Source organism: Aricia agestis, chromosome 11, assembly GCF_905147365.1.
Source record: "Aricia agestis chromosome 11, ilAriAges1.1, whole genome shotgun sequence".
In the NCBI taxonomy this organism is placed as follows: Eukaryota; Metazoa; Arthropoda; class Insecta; order Lepidoptera; family Lycaenidae; genus Aricia; species Aricia agestis.
Window position 1 is genome coordinate 4,496,343 of NC_056416.1, and position 20,292 is coordinate 4,516,634.

Genomic DNA, 20,292 nt, shown 5'->3' on the forward strand with positions numbered 1-20,292 from the left:
ACGACGCGAGCTCTCACAAAGCTCGGCTTTTAGCTAGTAATGTACCTACCTATTAACAGCACTAAAAAAAATAAAAAATATACGAGACGGACCACTTACTGTGAGACTAAAATAATATTAAAGCATCGTATTCTATCGGGCATCAATTTCAACTTTTGACGAGGAGAATGAAAAATTTCAGCTGTGAAATACAACGCCAGATTCGAATATCAAAGGTGACAGCCGCTTGCTCTGGCCTCTGATGCCGAGGACAGAGTAGACAGAATGATATCTATTGTGCCGAGGAATTCCAATAGTTTTCGATCCTATTTAAACACTTGGCAAAGGACATTAAACAGATTATTTTTTATGGAATAAGGGGGCAAACTAGCAAACGGGTCACCTGAAGGAAAGCAACTTTCGTCGCCCATGGACACTCGCAGCATCAGAAGAGCTGCAGGTGCGTTGCCGGCCTTTAAGAGGGAATAGGGTAATAGGGGAGGGTAGGGATGGGAAGGGGAGGGAATAGGGGAGGGTAGGGAAGGGAATAGGGGAGGGTAGGGAAGGGAATAGGGTAGGGGATTGGGCCTCCGGTAAACTCACTCACTCGGCGAAACACAGCGCAAGCGCTGTTTCACGCTGGTTTTCTGTGAGAACGTGGTATTTCTCCGGTCGAGCCGGCACATTTGTGCCGAAGCATGGCTCTCCCACGTATAGTGGGAGAGCCATGCTTAATTTTTTTTTAATAATATAAAAAAAAATTGTTTTAAGTCACTATATAGACTTAAATAACAATTAAGTTTTAGTGACGTTATAGAAGTGAATGAGTCTAAAGTGACATAAAAGGAACAATTTTAGCGACTGTTCTTTTTTCAAATACCTTCATTTTAAATAAAAGAAAATAATTAATTAAATACGAGTTATAGTAGAGGAGGGGAGGGTGCTATTTTTGTAGTCACTCGAGCGTCATGGAGACCTAGTAGGTTTTGTACATTAGGTAAAACTGATAAAAAAATACTAAGAGCGTTTTTTATTTTAGCGGTGGGTTCAGACTGCAGCCATTTTAAAGTTTTGAAAAAGAAAATATTATATCCAGAAAATTGCTTATTTAGGTTACTTAATTATAAATATATTTTAGACAAGAAGGACTAAATCATTTAGTCTAGTGCAAAATAAAATATCTGCGAAGCTTAGTTAGCAAAATATGAAGCTTTATTTTTTATATTTTAAAATGTCCCTACAGACTTACCTAAACTTTGAATCGTCAGTGCTTTATATGGAAGCTTCTTTGGGGTATACTAAACATCCCCTATCTTAATCTGACAGATCCAACGACATTTCAATATCAAAAAAAAAAAAAAAAAAAATTACCCACCACGTGAGAAATCTGATTTCTATACCATGATAACTAGACACATGTCGGAAGCCTATGCAAGCTTAATCTGACACTCTCGAGCTACTCCCGAAATCCCTTCTTCCCCTCCTTGACTACTATTAGACATAATAGGTAATAATAGGTACTTTGGTCAAGAAATTCCAAGTAGAATTTTTAGGAACGATAATAATTAATGCTATTTACCGTAAGATATAACTTGATGAAACCTTAATCAATTAAACTAATTGGAATATTATTTAAATATTTTTCTGGGTATTAGATGAATCAGGGCTCGTTTCAGGTTAAATTGAGTTAAAATTTCTCATTTCGCTTAATTATGAAATTAATCAGAGTTTAATAACTAAAAAGGGTTATGGATTCTCGGATTACGGACTTCAATAAGCTTGCACTAGTTTCTTAAGCAGCTATATTATATAGAACTATTAGATAATCTTCTAAGGCCCGATTCGACCAAACTTGAAGTTACACGAGTATAACTATCATGAGAATAATTTTACTCCTTCAATTTACTCTATTGTATTATCGTTTGCATTTTACCAAGTTACTCAAAGAGTATGAAATAAAATTAGGAGACAGTTATACTCGAGTAAAATTTTACTCCAGTTTGGTCGAATCCGCCCTAAATATATCAGAAAACAATAATAAATTAAGATATTATTTAAATCCTCTTTTTGCCGTCTTTTACCTCGTTTTTTCTTATTGAAGATAATGCACTGCTTATTAAAAAAACTACTTATATTTTTAAATATATACTAACAATATTGTAATATTGTTAGTATAATATATTTTGTTTTATTAAAATAAATATTTTAATAATTAAATATAAAAAGTATGAAAACAATTCATACTATTAGTATACAGGGTGTAACAAAAACAAGTGATAATACTTTAGGGTGTGTACGTGTTCCTTGTAGAGAGTTCACTGTGAAAGTAGCAGTGCTGAAAGACCAAATTTTTTTTTCACTTTTGTATGGGGAAACTCGTGACGCTCGGGCCCTTACACATACGAAAGTGAAAAAAAATTTTCGTCTTCAGCGCTGCTACTTTCACAGTGAACTCTCTACAAGGAACACGTACGCATCCCAAAGTATTATCACTTATTTTTGTTACACACTGTAAATGCGAAAGTGTGTCTGTCTGTCTGTCCGTCTGTCTGTCTGTCTGTTACTTCTTCACGCCCAAACCACTGAACCGATTTTGCTGAAATTTAGTATGGAGATACTTTGAGTCCCGCGAAAGGACATCGGATGCTTTTTATTTCGGCAAAATGTACGGTTCCCGCGCGATAAACGAGTTTTGGCGCACCAGAGTTGCGGGCGTCATCTAGTAACAGTATAATTCTAAGAAATTCAAGAATAGTTTCTTGCATATTAATTTAAAACGCACTTTTCGCGGCAACTGTACTTTACAGCTGTTTATAGATGGGAAGATCGTATTGATTTTTAAAGTCGCTTGTACTTTATAGTTGCTTTTAGATTAGTACCCTGATTCTTTTACGTTTATCTACCATTCAAGAATTAACTCTATTAGCAAGAACCAAATAGCCTTTCAAATCCACTCGGAGATGGATTCTATTGAACAATACAATTATAGCCCATACAAGTAAATCAGACGTTTAACTACCGCTTTTTTAGTATTGACCAACTAAAATGACAGCGATAAATCGAAGCTCAAAATTTAATTTATAGTATCAAAATTTCATATGAAGTTCTGTGCCTCGTTATGAATATATTTTCGTCAAGAATGTTTTTGACGTTGGTTTGACATTTCACAATACCAGTAATTTTATTATAGCTACCGATACTACAACGCAGCGATATCGAAGCTTCATTTTTGTTGAATTAAAATAGCAGAATCGGCATGCAGGAGGTGACTATTGATTTTTCTGAACACTCATTCGCCGTTCTATAAATACGAAATCTCTGCAATCGATTACATGATCTCATTAGAATTCTTTTAATTGTTTAATTTGAATTCTTTCACATGTTTCACATAATTTCCTCAATTGAGTGTTAGGACGGTAGTACATTTTTTTATAAAATAAGGGGGCAAACGAGCAAACGGGTCACCTGATGGAAATGCAACTACCGTCGCCCATGGGCACTCGCAACATCAGAAGAGCTGCGTTGCCGGTATTTTAAGAGGGAATATGCTTCTTTTTCAAGGTTTATATTCCTTTGGACTTTGGATATAATATTTCTTTTGATAGCTTCACAATAAATGTTTACTTAATGTCACTGTTGACTTAACAAAGATATTTTAAACTTTTCAAACTTCTAGTCTCGCTAAAATTTGAAAACAGCTGAACCAATTTTAGCAGAGCAGAATTTGGCTCATTTTAGTCTTGAAATATTCTTGGAAGTCCAGGGAAGGTTTGTACAAAGTAAAATGTACAGTCAGTAAATATTCTGTTAGTGGTACGAAGCTTACCGGGTCAGCTAGTAATCTTAATCTATATAATATATAAAACTCAAAGGTGACTGACTGACATGGTGATCTATCAACGCACAGCCTAAACCACTGGACCGATCGGGCTGAAATTTGGCATTCAGGTAGATGTTATGACGAAGGCATCCGCTAAGAAAGGATTTTGATCAATCCACCCCCAAGGGGTTAAAATTTGACGATTTGAGGTTTGAAGATTTGACGCCCCAAGAGGCGTCAAATCTTCAACCAATCAGAGAAGATGTTGTTGTGGGACGCTTAAACCGACCAATCAGTGATTTTTTTAAAATAATAACTAACGATTCGTTTCGCAATCTTACTAAGTCGACTCGGGTCTTCGCGAAAACACTACCTTTTGTCAGTAAGGTTAAAAAATGTAATCTCCATTATCTAATTAGCCGTGTTTTCGCGAAATCCCTAGAATTTTCGCGATAATTCGCTTTATCAAATAATCCTACGACATATATAATAATACTTCTTAGCTAAGCCGCGGGCAAAAGCTCGTAAAATATAATTATATTTGAAAGGAAACTTAAAGTCAGAAATTTTTGCCTTCCAAATTGATGTTATAGGTAAAACTAATATGAAAGTTCGTTTTAAGACTATAAAAAAAGTAATAAGAGTAATCTAAGTTATACGTAAGTTTAGTAATTAATATTAATATAATAATATCTATGGACGCTTCGCACCACGTCAGTCTGGCCCCGTGCTAAGTACCTGAAGGACTTGTGCACGATAGACATAACTACACTTGTGTTATAGATACCAGACAACGGAAATATATTAAAAACTTTTTTTATACTATACATAATATAATACACATCTTTAATACATATCCAGACCCTTTTTGTTCCGTCGGCGGGATTCGAACCCGCGACCCCCGGCTTGAGCTGCCACACTCAACCATTGAGCCACAGAGGTCGTCGTAATTGTAATATCACTGCGTTATACCTTGCTAAAGTAAACAAAATATTTTTAGTAAATAGAGCAAATTATTCTACACTTGACCGACATTTCAATTCTTAAGTGTCCTACTGTTTTAACGCACTTTCTTGTAATAATTTACCTAAATAATTAACCCAATAAAACACTAAAACTATTGTAACTAAAATATATTATTTGAATTGGGAAAACAGTCATTTAGTCACAAGCTTTTGTACAGTGTACTTCAACTGTTCATACGATAGCCATGGTAAGTTTTGTAACATTTTAATTACTTAGTAGGTACATTTTAGATTTACATAATAATATATTTTTAGCTTATTATGACGATAATTTAGGACAGACTTTGCGCTAATATTAGCATTAACTTTCGACTATCAGTAAGTTACGAAATTTATGTAATTTATATTTAAAAGAGAAAGAAAAGTAGAGAAAGAAAAGTCCTCAGAGGAATCCTGGGCCCAACCAAAACAAATGACGGCTGTTGGCGAATTCGGAAGAATGCGGAAATTGAAGAACTGGTGGCCCAACCCAATATAATCGGAGAAACAAAGGCTCACCGACTCCGTTGGCTGGGCCACGTGGAAATAATGGGAGAGGATCGCGGGGTAAAAAGAGCGTATAATTGCCGTCAGGCCGTTGTCCTGTTGGACGCCCCAGCATAGCTAGCACAAGCACGTAGACAAACGAAAGAAACTAAATTTTGACAGTTTTACCGGAAAAACATTGGAGTAAAAGTTTCTTTCGTATCTCGATATCTTTCGCTTTTTAAAATCTATATGTCAAGCATGACGATCCGCTTTTGACATTTAGTTTCTTGATTCTGTTTTTATTTTTATTATGGCACTTGGCTATAAAACCATGGCCAGTGTCGAGTAAATGGCGGCAAATTCAAAAAATCGATGAATAGCAACCCTGTCTATAGCCGGAATTATAGTTTTGATCTACAAACTACGAATAATAAAGTTCCTTAGTTTTTATTATTCGTATTTCGTAGATCAAAACTATAATTCCGGCTATAGACAAGGTTGCTACACGTCGATTTTTTGAATTTGCCGCCATTTACTCGACACTGGCCATGGTTTTATAGCCGAGGTGCCATAATTAAAAAAAAAGAACCAAGAAACTAAATGTCAAAAAAAATAATTGCCGTTGCTTTAATGGTTGCTATGGAAAGAGTTTCTTGTCTTTGTCCACTGAAACTCAAGTCGATGGGTGGTGCCATGCTCGGGAATAAGATATGTAGACATGGGAAAGAAACTGCCATTACTTTCTTCCGAAGAATCGACTGGGAAACCCCGTGCTAGCTACGCTGGTATCGCTGGAGAGATGCTGTTGAGGCTGACCCGCGTGACCTTCAAATCAGTAACTGGCAGGAGGTAGCGCAGGACAGGGCTCAATGGCGGAAGCTCATTTCGGAGGCCAAATTAAATTTTTCACGGGCTATTGTGTATTTAAAATGAAAAGAGTTTCTAGAAATTGAAAAAAAATGTTAATTAAATCTAGAATATCCTCGTCTCGTTTCTAACGAGATAACTGAATTAAAGTGATTCAACAATATCCATACCAATTTCATAAATGCGAAAGAGTGTCTGTCTGTTACCTCTTCACGCCCAAACTGCTGAAACGATTTTGCTTAAATTTGGTATACTTTGAGTTCCGGGAAAGGATATAAAATACTTTTTATCCCGGAAAATTTTACGGCTTCCGCGCAATAAACGAATTTATGCGCAACGGAGAGAGCACCAATTACTTTGTTCACTATTATTGTATTACGGTTTTCAAACTTTTAAGTCTGGTAAATAAAAAAATAATAATATCTATGGCCACTTTCATCGGCTCGGAACATCCGGCTGATTGTCAACAATTGATTTCGATATCAAAATCTATATGAATTAAAATTAATTTTAAATTTTGTTAGTCTCCCTAAAACACGAAGACGGCTGAGCCAATTTGGCTAATTTAACCCTTAACCACCTGTCATACGTCTCACAGACCCCGCTGATATTATTTTTGTTAATATTTTTGCGCCGGAGTGTTGTATCGACTCGTTGGCTTTTGTACCTTTTTCCTGCGCCCCTAGCTATCGCCCAACGGCTCGACGAGGTTAGGCATGCATGCATTTATCTTATAAAGACCCTGTCAGGAGGTTACGTAAGTTTTTTCGATTGTAATTTTTTTATTGTTTTGGAAATAATGGCTCTTAATTAAGTTCTTATTGAGCGTTGGTTGGACCAAGGCCTGGCAAATGATGAAAACATACCAAACGACGAATGCAGCGATGTGGAGCCGGTCAAAATTAATCATATTGTATTGGAAGATAGTTCATGGTGGAGCGTCTGATTCCGAATGCGAAGAGCCAACTGCAGTGCAAAGAAGCTTTACATCACAAAGTTATATTCCTTCGGAAAGTGACCAAGAGTTTTCATTTGAGGATGATGTACCAATTAGCTGAAATTCGATCTAGACCTAGGAAGAATGATTATTTAGCCAAAAATCACTTTAGTTGGTCATCTGCCCTGCCTGAAATTGCATTCTAGTGAACTTATCTGTGCAGCTACATAGACAAAAGGTTGAAAGCAATTACATGTTTATGGAGAAACTGGCTAAGCAGTTTACGAGATCGCTTAGGGCACATTGTGAATGCAATGTGAAACTGTAACGTGATATGAAGAATCCTTCAGATTAACTTGACCCTCCAGCAGATATCCCATGCTGCAGCACTGATGAAGAGTGATTGGCAATTTGTAAAAACTATTCCACTTAAGAGTATTAAAAAAACATAAAACACAACACATGTGTTTTGAATGCTAAGCTCCTATTTGCCTCGAATGCTCAGACAAAATCTGTCTTCACGGCCATAAAAAGCTCTAAGTTTGGAGCCTGCAATTTTTTAGAATTAGTAACTATAATGAGTTTTATTGTTTTTTTTTAAAGTTGCTGTTAATTTAATTATATAAAAAACGTAAGAATAATTTCCTATCAATTTAATCATTTTTTATAGAAATTATTTTCTGAAAGTGTTAGTGAGTAAGCCAAAAACACGAGATTGTACCAAATATGCTGTACTATTTGAAAAATGTTGTTGATATTCAAGTTTTTATTTTTTAAACAAAGAATTTAATAGTGCCTTAATATAATTTTTTTAATTAATATTTGCCTCCCCCTTTTTATTTATAGTTATCGTATGTTTTATAGCCGGGGTCCCACAGACGTATGGCAGGTGGTTGTGTGACAATTATATGTGCTAGGTGGTTAAGGGTTAAGTTTCGGAATATCCGTGAACTCCAGAGAAGGTTTATATTACGATGAAAATGATACGAAGTTCACTCGGTCGTGTATAAGTTCCTTCATAAAATAATGTTTAACAACTGTGATCGTTTAAACGGCGTTTAACATCGATTATCCTCCTAATTTGACATTTCAAGTCAAATGCCATTTAACCCGTGTTTAAGTTACGCTAAACGATCAAAAGTTAATGTTATAGGAAGAGTTAACGATGGGAAGACAACATCTAAGCGCTTTGCTTTTAGGAGTTCCAAACTGCGGTATTTCAAAGGAATTAGGAGGGGATAAATTGAAATTACTCATTGTTGTGTTTATCCTGAGTATTTGACCATTATTACTCTTTCAGTATATCAATACTACTACTATTAGGTTTAACAATGATTGATGATGAGTTTTTACGTTAAAAACCAATGAGTTTCTAAAATACTAGAGGAGCAATGTCCTACAAAAGATTCTCAGAAATGCGTAACCACTTTTTTGTTCAAAAGACAATGTCAAGTCATATATTCGTTATGTCATTATGTATGTGAGATATGCCTGCAGGCATCTTCGAAGTGGCAACGCGTTGCTACCGTAAACTTCCAATCTATGTTACGTTAGTAACATAGAATATCATTGTTAAAAACAATATGGAATAACCACGGACGTAAAAAAAGATAACATTATTGTTGTTGGGACACGGAAAGATAAAATATTATGCGTATCTCAAAAAGTTGTTATACATAAAAATTTCTGATTCATATAAGTACCTAATATTTTCTTTTATTTCAGGATGAGCTAGACCCAGAACAAATTGCGAGTGAGTCTAAAAATATTAAAAAATACATAATAGGGCAGGCATAAAAAGACAAATTACGCCATAAAATTATTTTTATTGTAAAATACGAACAAACCTCATTTATATTTTAACCATTCTGCTAATGCTGCACAAAAAACAAAATGAACTTAATATTTTAAAAAATTCAGTGCTTCATGGTATATTATAGCGACTAATCCTCAGGAATAATGTAGTATTATGCATCATAGATAATAATAATCCTATTTTATAGTCCTCAGAAAGGCTTTTGAGGCATTCGATCATGAGAAGAAGGGGTGTATTGGCACCGTGATGGTGGGTACCATCCTCGGCATGTTGGGCCACCAGATCACAGAGGAGTACCTGCAGGAGATCATTGCAGAGGTCGATGAAGATGGTAAGTCTTCTACACTAATTATAAAAGGCAAGTTTGTTTGTTTGAGTCTAATAGTCTCGGAAATTTCTGGGCTGATTTTGATGAGTATAGACATACCGCCGTACTCAGAGACATTTAATTACGATTAACCTTGAATTTAATGAAGAGTTTGACAGATAATGCATGGAGCTTATGTCAAAATGTTGAATTAATTACAATTAAGTAAATAATGTTCCACTCTGAGTGCGGCAGTTAGCGCGCGTTCAAACGTTCGCGTTTTCTGCGCGTTTTTTCAAATCAAATCAAATCATTTAATTCAGGCACCAGAGGCCCATATAACAAATACCTTAAATCTAACATACATATAATTATATAATAAATACCTTAAAACTAACATACATATTTTATATATACTTAAAAACTAACACTGTCTCATTTTGCCGGCGACGTGACTCGCTTCGTTCCGAAGTCTCCCCCGGAACCTCCGATAGACTACATCCATCGGCCAGAACTCCGGCGCCTCGAAAGTCGACAGAAGATTCGTTGGTACTCTCACCACAAAGGAGCTAAAGTTAACCTTGTGGCGAGACTGCAGACGCTCGACCCTCAGGCGCAGTGTCGTCTTCTTCTGGATGACTGACTGATGATTGATGGATGGTTTTTTGCTTGCGCGGATTCATCACATGTGAAATTGCTATGAATGATGAATCCGCGCGAGCAGAAAACGCGCACGTCTGAACGCGCGTTTAGAGTTGCTCTAGAAATTGTTTACAAAACTTTATCTACATATTTAAATATAAATTATTTTTGTTTTTTGTTAGTTTCCCTAAAACTCGAGACTGGCTGAACAGGAAATCCTTGTATTATGATATAATATATTTAGAGATAGTTTAAGACAATGATAGAAGTTTTTGTGTATTTTCGAGTCTAATTCCTATAATTTTGAAACGGCTCCATATTTTTAATTGTCATAGAAAAATTTACACTTAAATAATTGAGTTTCATATTATATTATTAATTATTATATATAATATTTAATAATGTCATAATTAGCTGACATATAACATAGTTAACACAAACAGAATAATTAATGCACTATGAAGGTCTAATCTCATATGCCTCTAGCAGTTAGAGGCATCTGAGATTAGACCTAGAGTCTGGCTTGTTCAGTAGGCTTAACGTAGTATATTAATAAAAAAATACTTTGATAACTTTGACTAAAATATTTCATGCCCGCCCAAAGCTCTTCTATCGCTTCTATTTTTATTTCTCTAGATTTGATTGGATTCCTCCTGTATTATGGGGTTATCAATGAAATGTGTTCTACTCAACTTCATCTTTATATTTTACTCATTTAAAAAATAACTATAATTTATACAAACAACTTTTTATTTAAACTATAAACAACTAAAAAATTTAATCTTCAAAATCAACAAGAAATCAAATATCTTTTTACTTTTTTCAGGGTCTGGAGAATTGGAATTTGAGGAATTCATCACTCTAGCGTCAAGGTTTATGGTGGAGGAGGACGCTGAGGCGATGCAGCAGGAACTCAAAGAAGCATTCCGATTATATGATAAAGAAGGTATTAAGATGACGCCGCGTTAAAGTAAAAAAACCGTGTTGGATATGTTTTAGATTGCTTGTTTTCTATGAGAGGCCGGCCCGGCCTCTCATAGAAAACAAGCAATGGAACAGCAAAAAATGGAAAAGGCGTAAGCGACAATATGGTTTTGTCGCGTAATTTAAAAACCATAAATACATTTCATATAAGCTATAAGCAAATTAAAGTGTATGCTTGAACCAATCTATGTACAAATTTTGGAAGAAATCACTCTCCTCTGTTGGCAAAATAGGAATCCCTTTTTTTACAGAGGTCTTTTTGATTGATTATTCTGTGTTATAAAAGTTAACCAATCGTGTTATGCTGTGGGCCACGAATAATAAAAACTAAGGAATCGTAACTCCCATACTATTACCGTTTTAAATTTGGTTCCTTTTGATCTGTCATGTAACATCAGCCTAGTACCGCTCAAGGTCACCTTTATTGCAAATGTATTGAAATGTGTACCTAAGGTACACTTTTTTGACAAGTATTGTGGAGCATGTTTTTTGACGGAGTTACTTTTCCTTAGTTTTTATTTTTCATAGGCTATGGGTAATTCAAAGACAAAGATATGATGAATACTGACAATGAACTTTAATTTCTTAGTTTTAGTCATTGCTGAGAAAAATCGATATCGCTACAGCCAAATTATCAAGGCGTCGCCTTAAGACTTGGTTGCAAAATTGCTTGTCTCATATTGATGAACCGATTTTGCAATTGTTACCATTATAAAGTCATATTATTTGTAAGTATCTGTGAATAAGGAAACCATGGCAACTCATAGTTATTGGGTATGCTGTGGGCAAAAGCTGGTGACAATCAAAAACAGATTTAAGCAAAATAAGCAGTTTTGCCATTTCGTTGTACAGCTTCTTTGTCTAGTTTTGATGACATTTCTGTGGCTCAGTTGGTGGGCCGTCGGTAGAGGCTCTCAAGCCGGGGGTCGCGGGTTCGAATCCCGCTGACGGAACAAAAGTTTTCAAAGTTCCTTGGTCATGGATGTGTATTAAATATGTGTGTCATATAATAAAAATCTTGAATATATATAGTATAAAGGTATTAAATATATTTCCGTTGTCTGGTACCCGTAACACAAGTCCTTTAGGTACTTAACACGGGGCCAGACTGACGTGGTGTGAAGCGTCCATAGATATTATTATTATTAGTTTTGTGGCTGTTTTTGTTTTCTATATAATTCATAATTTCGTAATTAAAGACCCATATACTGTGTAGGCGAACGTTGTCCTTGACTGTATATTTTCTAATGTACCATCGAGGAAGTTGATTCCTATACAATTGACAGACCAACGTTATTTGGTCCAATATGTCAATTCAATGTTAATTGCATAGAGTATACATTATAGCAAGCTATAGAGTGCTTCTAACAAGGTATGAACTGTAAGCACGAGTGTGAACATATTTTCCTATAAGCGTCAAACGACTTGCGTTATACGTTTGACAAGTATCTATAGAACTTCTGCTTACGATCGGCACAACGGGGAACAAGCGATGCGCGCGCTCTATAGCTTGCTAATGTATACTCTAAGGTTAATTGTGATCTGTCGGCTGGGTTTGACGTAACGCAACCAAACTACTTAGGTCCCCGATTTGCATAGGAATCAACTTCTCTGATAGTATCATCGAAGATTGATTCATAGCCTTCATAGGCAACTAGTTGACAGACCAACGTCATTTGGTTGGATTATGTCAATTCAATATTAATTGTGATCTGTGCTGGGCTTGACGTACCGCGACCGAACTACGTAGATCCACCATGCCTATGAATCAACTTTTCTGATAGTACCTATACGAAGAAAATAATTATATGTGACTATACCGTCCGTTTTTCCCGATCTATTTATTAGAAAGGGGATTACTGTTTTAATTAAGCACTAATTAACTTAAATTATAATTTAACTATTCAGGCAACGGGTACATAACGACGGCCGTGCTGCGCGAGATCCTCAGAGAGCTGGACGACAAGATCAGCGCCGAGGAGCTCGACATGATGATCGAGGAAATTGACTCCGACGGCTCGGGAACTGTGGATTATGATGGTGGGTGGTGGGAATAAACTAATGCCTGGTTTCCAAGGTTTCTTGATATAAATTTTTACTAGCACTTTTGTATTGAAGAGAGCGTATTCCCCCTTAAAATGCTGGCAACGCACCTGCAACTTTTCTGATGTGGCGAGTGTCCATAGGTGACGGCAGTTGCTTTCCATCAGTGGACCCATTGGTTCATTTATTCCCTAATTTTATAAAAAAAGGAGAAGAATAGCGTCCTTTATTGTATAACGTTAAAAAGTGACCAATTCTATTGAAAAGATCATCAAAGAGAAAAGATATCGAGCAACCTTAGAAAACAGGCACAGACTTAAGCTATAATATATATTAATATATTTATAGCTAGACATATTTTCTATACTAAATCCACATGCCACAGCGTGACCACACACTCAGCTATATAATATTATAGCTGAGTGTGTGGTCACGCGAAATTAGTATAGAAAATTTATATTAATATGCCGAGCTATAAATATATTAATATATATTATAGCTAAAAGTCTGTGACGGGCTTTACTATAAAGTAACTATTATGACCATTTAAATGAGAAATCCGTCAGTTTTCCTACTCACTTTACGAAAGATAAACAAAACATAATTTTCTAGATAGAAAATCAACTTTTATTGTCAGAAGATAGATAAACAAAACCTGATATTCTAGATAGAAAATCAACTTGTATTGTCCAGAGAAAACTTTACAAATCTGGCACACACTCGAAAGACAATGGACGTCAAATATACTAAAGCCTTAAATCTCGTGACCAACTCTAAACTTCGGAATACTTATTCCGTTCGCAGTTATTTTTCTTTCTAGTTCCTATGAGAATCATCCTTATGAGATTGTAATAAGAGCCACGTGAATAGTATAACTTTGTATACGTTCGGTCCTGCAAAACTTCGACAATTCCAGTTTTAGTGCACTTTACAAGATAAAGCGTTGCAGCGGTGGCGCAGTTTTAAAATTTTTAGCGTGAAATATTTAGTACCCTCTAACCCAGTTTATGTTTCATATTTTTAAGACCACCTCATAAAATGCGAGAGTAAAAATTTTAATTCACTTCGCTGTACTCACGTTATATTATTTCAATGTAACCATTGGTTTGCTTTAAATTTATGTTTCCTATTTTTATACCCCCCCTTTTATACAAGGGTTGCCACCCGTACTTTATATTAATAATACGAAAATACTTTATTTCTCTTAACTTGATTTCTGTTGAAGTCGTAAGTATTTTTCGTTAAACGAAATTTATCGATTAAATATACCTAATACTAAAGAAAAATAAATTGTACTTTATTTTTATATACTGTGTATTTTATTTTTCTTACTTATAGTAGTAACCAATGCACTTTTAATGCAAAAATAAAAGGTGGCAACCCTACCCCCAACAAAAAAGAAGTGCGTTATGAGATTTTGAGTGTCTGTATCCGTGGCGTCGTAGATTAAAATTGGTACAGCGATTTAGATCAAGTTTCTTTTTTGGTTTTAGCAATATACTTAGATATAAAGTTATAATACTTTTTTTTAATTTCTCGATTTAATTTAATTTATGTCTGGGTATACATTCAGGTATTTGTATAAGAAATTCTTCATAATAATATTAAACGTTTCGAGAAAAGGTAGGTAGTGCCCTTGCGCGCTTCGCTTGGCTCATCTTGGCGGGGGCACTCCCGTGACCCCAGAATATAATGTCATTAATTTATAATAAATTTTGGTGATTTCAGAATTTATGGAGGTGATGACTGGTGGTGACGAATAAGGTTCGACGGCTACCTGAAGCATTTCAACACTTTCGATGAAATTACAAACAATAAAGTCTTCATCATAAAAATAATTATTACGACTTTATTGTTGATAACCGAACATAGAACCTCCAAAAAAAAAAAGTGTCCATGGCGTGATGGACCACAATTAATTAAAATTCATAATATTATTTCAATTATCCTTGGTGCGAAAAATCTAAATAATAAAATAACAAAAAAAGGATATGGACGAACAGTCCATAGACGGCCACAATTTTATAATAAAAAAAAAAACATAGAACCTCCTACTTTTTGAAGTCAGTTAAAGAATAAAAATACTGTGATTACGTTGTTTTTTTTTTTATTTACTCGTGGAATAAGGTACTAGTTACTGTTATGCTAAGTACTCATATACGGTTCTGCTCGATAGTTTTACTCCAAATAGAGCTATAACCACCGTGTGGACCGCAAAACTGACAGCTCGAAGGCGCGCTTCGAGCCGGCTCGATGGAATTAAATATGTCAAATATGTCATTTCCTTCGATTCGGAGTAAAACTATCGAGCAAAACCGTATGTGAGTACTTAGCATAACAGACAGTATATTTCACAGAAAAGATATGGCGAGTAAGTCAAAATCTTCATTAAATTAAAGTCAAGTGATCAATTTAACGTCTCCAAGTGCAGCTTTATAAAAGCTATGAAGCCATAGGTCATCTCTCTAGAACTGGAACTTATTCAAAGTTAATTTATATTCTCAACTAGGCAGATTGCTTGTAGAGCAAGCACTAGACTTAGACGACTAAGAAGCCAGATAGGCACTTAGTTATTTTATAGGAATTTGATTAGAATACCTAAATGATATTTTGGAGAAATAGAAATCTGGCGCTCGTATTCTGTCAGATGAATCAGAAGAGTAAGTGCAATATATTTTTTTACTTGACTAGGTATTTAAAAAAACACTCAGTACCTACTTAAATTCTTGAAATAAAAAAATGCTGTAAAAATGTGTGTTGTATATAACGTATACTGAGCCGTAGGTTTCATCATTTAAAGCTACTTTAAAGTTACATAAAAATAACTAAAAAAATACTAAATTCCTGAGTCTCATAAACTCGTAATGTATTGTCACCGAATGTTTATTTGTAACCACACGTGAGGGGTGAGGTAAAACAGACTTATCAATGTGCGAACAGAATTGTAGTCCTTTTGTAGACCAACATGCTAATTTTGCTCAGACTAAAATAACTTTTATTATAAAAGCCGTACGTGTGAATTTTGGCTAACAAGGTATAATAGTAAATTAGTGCTATAAGTCACAAAGGGTAGAGCTTCATAAATTTTCCAAAGTAGCATTAGAAAATTGTAATAAAGATGAACGGATGGACGAATATAGAATTTTCGGTTTTGGAAGTCGGCTAATAAGTAAAAAACAGTAAAAAGTAAATTGGTTCGTTGTGTCCTCGAAGGGTGGTCTGGTGAAGGCCACTTAAAAATAAATTGGCCCATCATGAACCAATACAAGCGATTACGAGCTTATTTGTCCATTACTTCCGATCGTCAACCACGATTGTTCATTGTAGATAGCTTCGTAATCGTGGTGTGAATCATGGTTTTTATTATGGCCCAACATCGCTTGCTAGATTTGTTATGTACTAGGTTAAGTTTGTATATTATATTTGAAATTAAAATCGTACACACACAGAAATAAATCAAGATGGAAAGAATAAGTGGGTGGAGTACGCGTGTTTCAATCTTGCTCTGTCGTGCAAGATTCGTTGAACTTCATTCAGTCAGCGCGCACGTCTCGACTTGATTACACCGGAGCGGTTGTGCAAAAATGCCTTATTGTGCATTGTCTTATTGTAAAAACAGAAGTACGAAAGTAAATCGGTCAAAAGGAGGTATTTCTTGCCTCGGGTAAGTTATTTGTTTTAACTAAAAGCAAATCAAAAATTGACACGAGCGATTCCTTAGCAACGCACGCGCGTCGGCGTTCTATCTTGATTTATTTCTGTGCGTACACACTTCTTTTAGCTATGTTACTCATACCTATAACTTTCAAGACTTGAGACTTGACAAAGAATTATTGATCTTTAGAAATCTCATTAGGTTCCGATATAGGTCTCAAAGAAAAAGGGCTTCCAAGAAACTCGTAATTGCTCACTAGAGAGATTTCAGATGACTTATAAGATTTTATAATCATAATTTATTTTTTATCTTCTTATCCTAGAATCTGTTATGGACGATTTCTAGAAATCGTCATTTAAATTATTAATAAAGATAGCTTTCTACTTGTAACTAAAATTAGCCTACTAACCAGCAAATTCGTTGGGAGTTTGTGACATACATATTATAAAGTTTAAAAAACCTAAGACGGCCTCAGAAAGAATCGTAAAATTGTTAATTTTTTAACACCTTCGATGAAAATGTATTCATCTGTAAAGAGTAACGACTTACAAGGAATATTCACTTGAATATTATAGTCATAACGTCATTGCATGGATTGCGAAACAACTGTCTCTAGAATGACACTTGGAAGATATTAACAGGTAGGTATAAGCCCGGCCGCACATTGTCCGAAATTTCTGATCAGAAACAGTTGAACGTCCGCGCTGTCTGTGAAGTGTCATTTTGTACTGAGCCGAGTGAGCTCGAACTCGCCGGAAGGATATTTCGGATAGTGTGCGGGGTGGCGGTCCGGCGAAATTCAACTGTTTCTGATCAGAATTCGGACAATGTGCGGCCGGGCTTAAACAGCTGCCTCTATAGTGACACTACACGATGGCGGTCATATTTTTTTTGTTAATTGAAAAATTGTTATACTTCAATTATAAGAAAAGAGGAAATTGAAAAGAGTAAAAATTAATCTTGAGAAAACGAATATTGCAGTATTAATAAGATTACTCTAACGAAGCTTATTGAACGAGAGTCAGTAGATCGGTGGAGTAATTGAATAAATACCATCGAGATGAGCTTTTAAAAAATCTTTATAGTATAATTATGAATTCATACTTTGACGATATATTGACGATTTGCAATATACTAGGACAAACATTTTTAGACTACATCTATTGTAATAGTATTTAATTAAAATCAGAATTAAGTGAAAAGAAGTCAAGCATGGAGTATAGGCCTAAAAGAACCTCATTAAATAATCCCAAAACAGTATTGTTATTTCTTATCATACAATTAGTTACTGTTTATCTGTATAATGTTGTAATTAGAAAATACGAAACAAACAAAAACATTTCTTACGTTAAAACCAAATTAAAAGCGAATCACATGTGACAAGCGCAGAGAATAACCCCGAGGTAAGCCTTTAATTCAGCTGATGCGAGCTCCCATAGCGGGAAATGAGGGCGATCGAGTTAGCGGCCTCCGGATCGACGAACGAACATAAAATGTTTCTAATAGCATAGGCTGCGTTTCCACTGAAACGGAGCGGAGCGGAGCTTAGCGGTGCCCGAATTGACCAATCGTGCTATTCCAGCGGAATGACAGCGAAGATTTCGAGCACGGTGATTGGTCAATTCGGGCAAGGCTAAGCTCCGCTCCGCTTCAGTGGAAACGCAGCCTAAGTGTGGGTTGCACCAGAGGCGTGGTTAAAGTTAAAGTTAACTTTGACCGGAGAAATTGACAGATGACAGCTGGTCCAACAAGGTTATAAATGAACGTGGGCGGGGGCGCTGCAGGTAAAGGAGAACTGTAAAAAATGGCGTTTTGTATGATGACAGCGTTAGTTCCTTTTTTCGCCACATGCATGTAAATCCTTGTCGAGCTCTATGGTTATGGTTAAATATGGCGTCTTGATGGCGTCCATTTTTGACTTTAACCAAAGATTTGACATTTTGCATTGTAGTTGGTGCAACCCAACCTTATAGTTACAATTATTCCGGATGCGGTTTGTATGTTTGACAAAAAATATCTTGATCCAAGACATCCAAGTACTCCAAGTTGGTTAGCGGCCAGACGCACAAGATGGCGTTAGTATAATATTTTGATTAACGAAGATTACTGAGTGGTAAGATAGGCTCATGTCTATGAAACCCATAACAAAATATTGTAAAAACTTAAGCGACAGTAACACAGTGGTAACACATTAGGAAAAAAACATATAATTAATAATATGAGCATGCTAGATGACGCCCGCAACTCCGTTGCGCCAAAATTCGTTTATTGGGCGGGAACAGCACATTTTTTCGGGATAATAAGATGTATCCTACGAATTTGAGAGCGACCGCAGCAATTTAATTGGACAACTTTTTAAATTGTAGTTAATCGGAAAGGAATTGCGGTTCTTATACGATTGGTGTCCAATTATTTAGTTGAAAAAAATGTGCGAGCTCTCATATATGCATTGGTATACTATGCGATTTAGTTGGCCAACTTTAAAATTGTAAGTCTGCGGTCGCTTTTACCGGGACTTAAAATATATCTATACCAATATTTAGGAAAATTGGTTCAGCAGTTTGGATGATAAGATGAGCAGACAGACAGACACACTTTCACATTTATTACATTAGTATGGATAATACACTTATTCCTTTTGTACCCAAATAGGTAATTGTACAATCGGCTACAGATACAGTGGCGGATTTACCAATAGGCTAAGTAGGCTGGAGCCTAGGGCGGCAGATATAGAGGGGCGGCAAATTTAGCCCCATTTTTTTATCTTACAGAAATAAAAAATCCCACCAAAAACATTTCTTGTGAAATATTGCCGAGACGACCACATAAGGTTTACTCTGTGAAAAAGATATGACATCTCATGTAGAGCCAATTAGCTTCTGAATCTACACGGCCTAACTCTACTGACCCTTACTTAAACAAATTCTACATACCAGTAAATATGTAAGGCTTCGCCGTTTCGCTACCGCACAGGGTGAAACCTTATGTGTGGTCGTCTCACATAAGGTTTCACCCTGTGGAAATTTTCAAAAAAAGGTTTTTGGTGGGATATGATTGTGAACTAAACTAACGTGTTGAATTTCAAAGGTCAGTTATAGGGGCGACCAAAATTGAATATATACAGGCGGCAAATTTGTAAATCCGCCACTTTACAGAATACATAAAATATTAAAGCTGACGGCTGTTTATGTTTCATTTCTCTTAGACTAATGCGATACAGAGTCAACATTTTTATAGCTCCTTGAAATTGTATTCAATTTGTAAGATCTTTTACGATGTTTTTTCAGATTTGACTGTAGAGATTAAGACGTTATTCCTGAAAATATTCCTACTGAAAGATCGCATCTTTGCCTCCTTTCAATGGTTCCATTAATTTACCATGTGAAAGGCTTTATTTATAAAGAATTTCATCTTTTTATGTCAGTTACCTCAAGTTTAGGCGTATGCATGAAACTATTTTGATGAATTTTGGATAATCTAATGATCATTGCTCCCAGAACATCGGATAATCCGGAAAACCACCTAACAAATTAACCCGGAAATACTGATTCCTGTGCAAAAAAGTTGTGGACATGTATAAAAGCCTTACGGAGGCTGCACGGGAAATTCAGCAATGTCCGGAAGTGGCGTACCGGATATCCGGTCCCCGGTATGATGTTATTAAAACTTTACCGACATATTGGCGGAAATTTTCTATTGAACTCCATTAGTGTGTTCGACTCTTGTGATATTAATTATTAATAGGGTCA

The 20,292-nt window shown here is 35.6% G+C and overlaps 1 protein-coding gene across 1 annotated transcript; it reads left to right on the forward strand.

Annotated features, from left to right (window-relative positions):
- Window positions 1-4,981: 4,981 nt before the first annotated feature.
- Window positions 4,982-14,651, forward strand: LOC121731850 (troponin C, isoallergen Bla g 6.0101-like). The gene is made up of 6 exons (XM_042121523.1): window positions 4,982-5,012; window positions 8,822-8,849; window positions 9,100-9,243; window positions 10,688-10,807; window positions 12,754-12,885; window positions 14,617-14,651. Exons 1-6 carry the CDS (start codon window positions 5,010-5,012, stop codon window positions 14,649-14,651), a joined length of 462 nt encoding a protein of 153 aa, XP_041977457.1. The 5' UTR covers window positions 4,982-5,009.
- Window positions 14,652-20,292: the final 5,641 nt, after the last annotated feature.

Excerpts from the sequence above, each read along its gene's own strand:
- LOC121731850 (XM_042121523.1), top strand. Across the intron at positions 9,244-10,687 it reads TGCAGAGGTCGATGAAGATG|GGTCTGGAGAATTGGAATTT; the intron begins GTAAGTCTTCTA and ends TACTTTTTTCAG. Across the intron at positions 10,808-12,753 it reads CCGATTATATGATAAAGAAG|GCAACGGGTACATAACGACG; the intron begins GTATTAAGATGA and ends TTAACTATTCAG.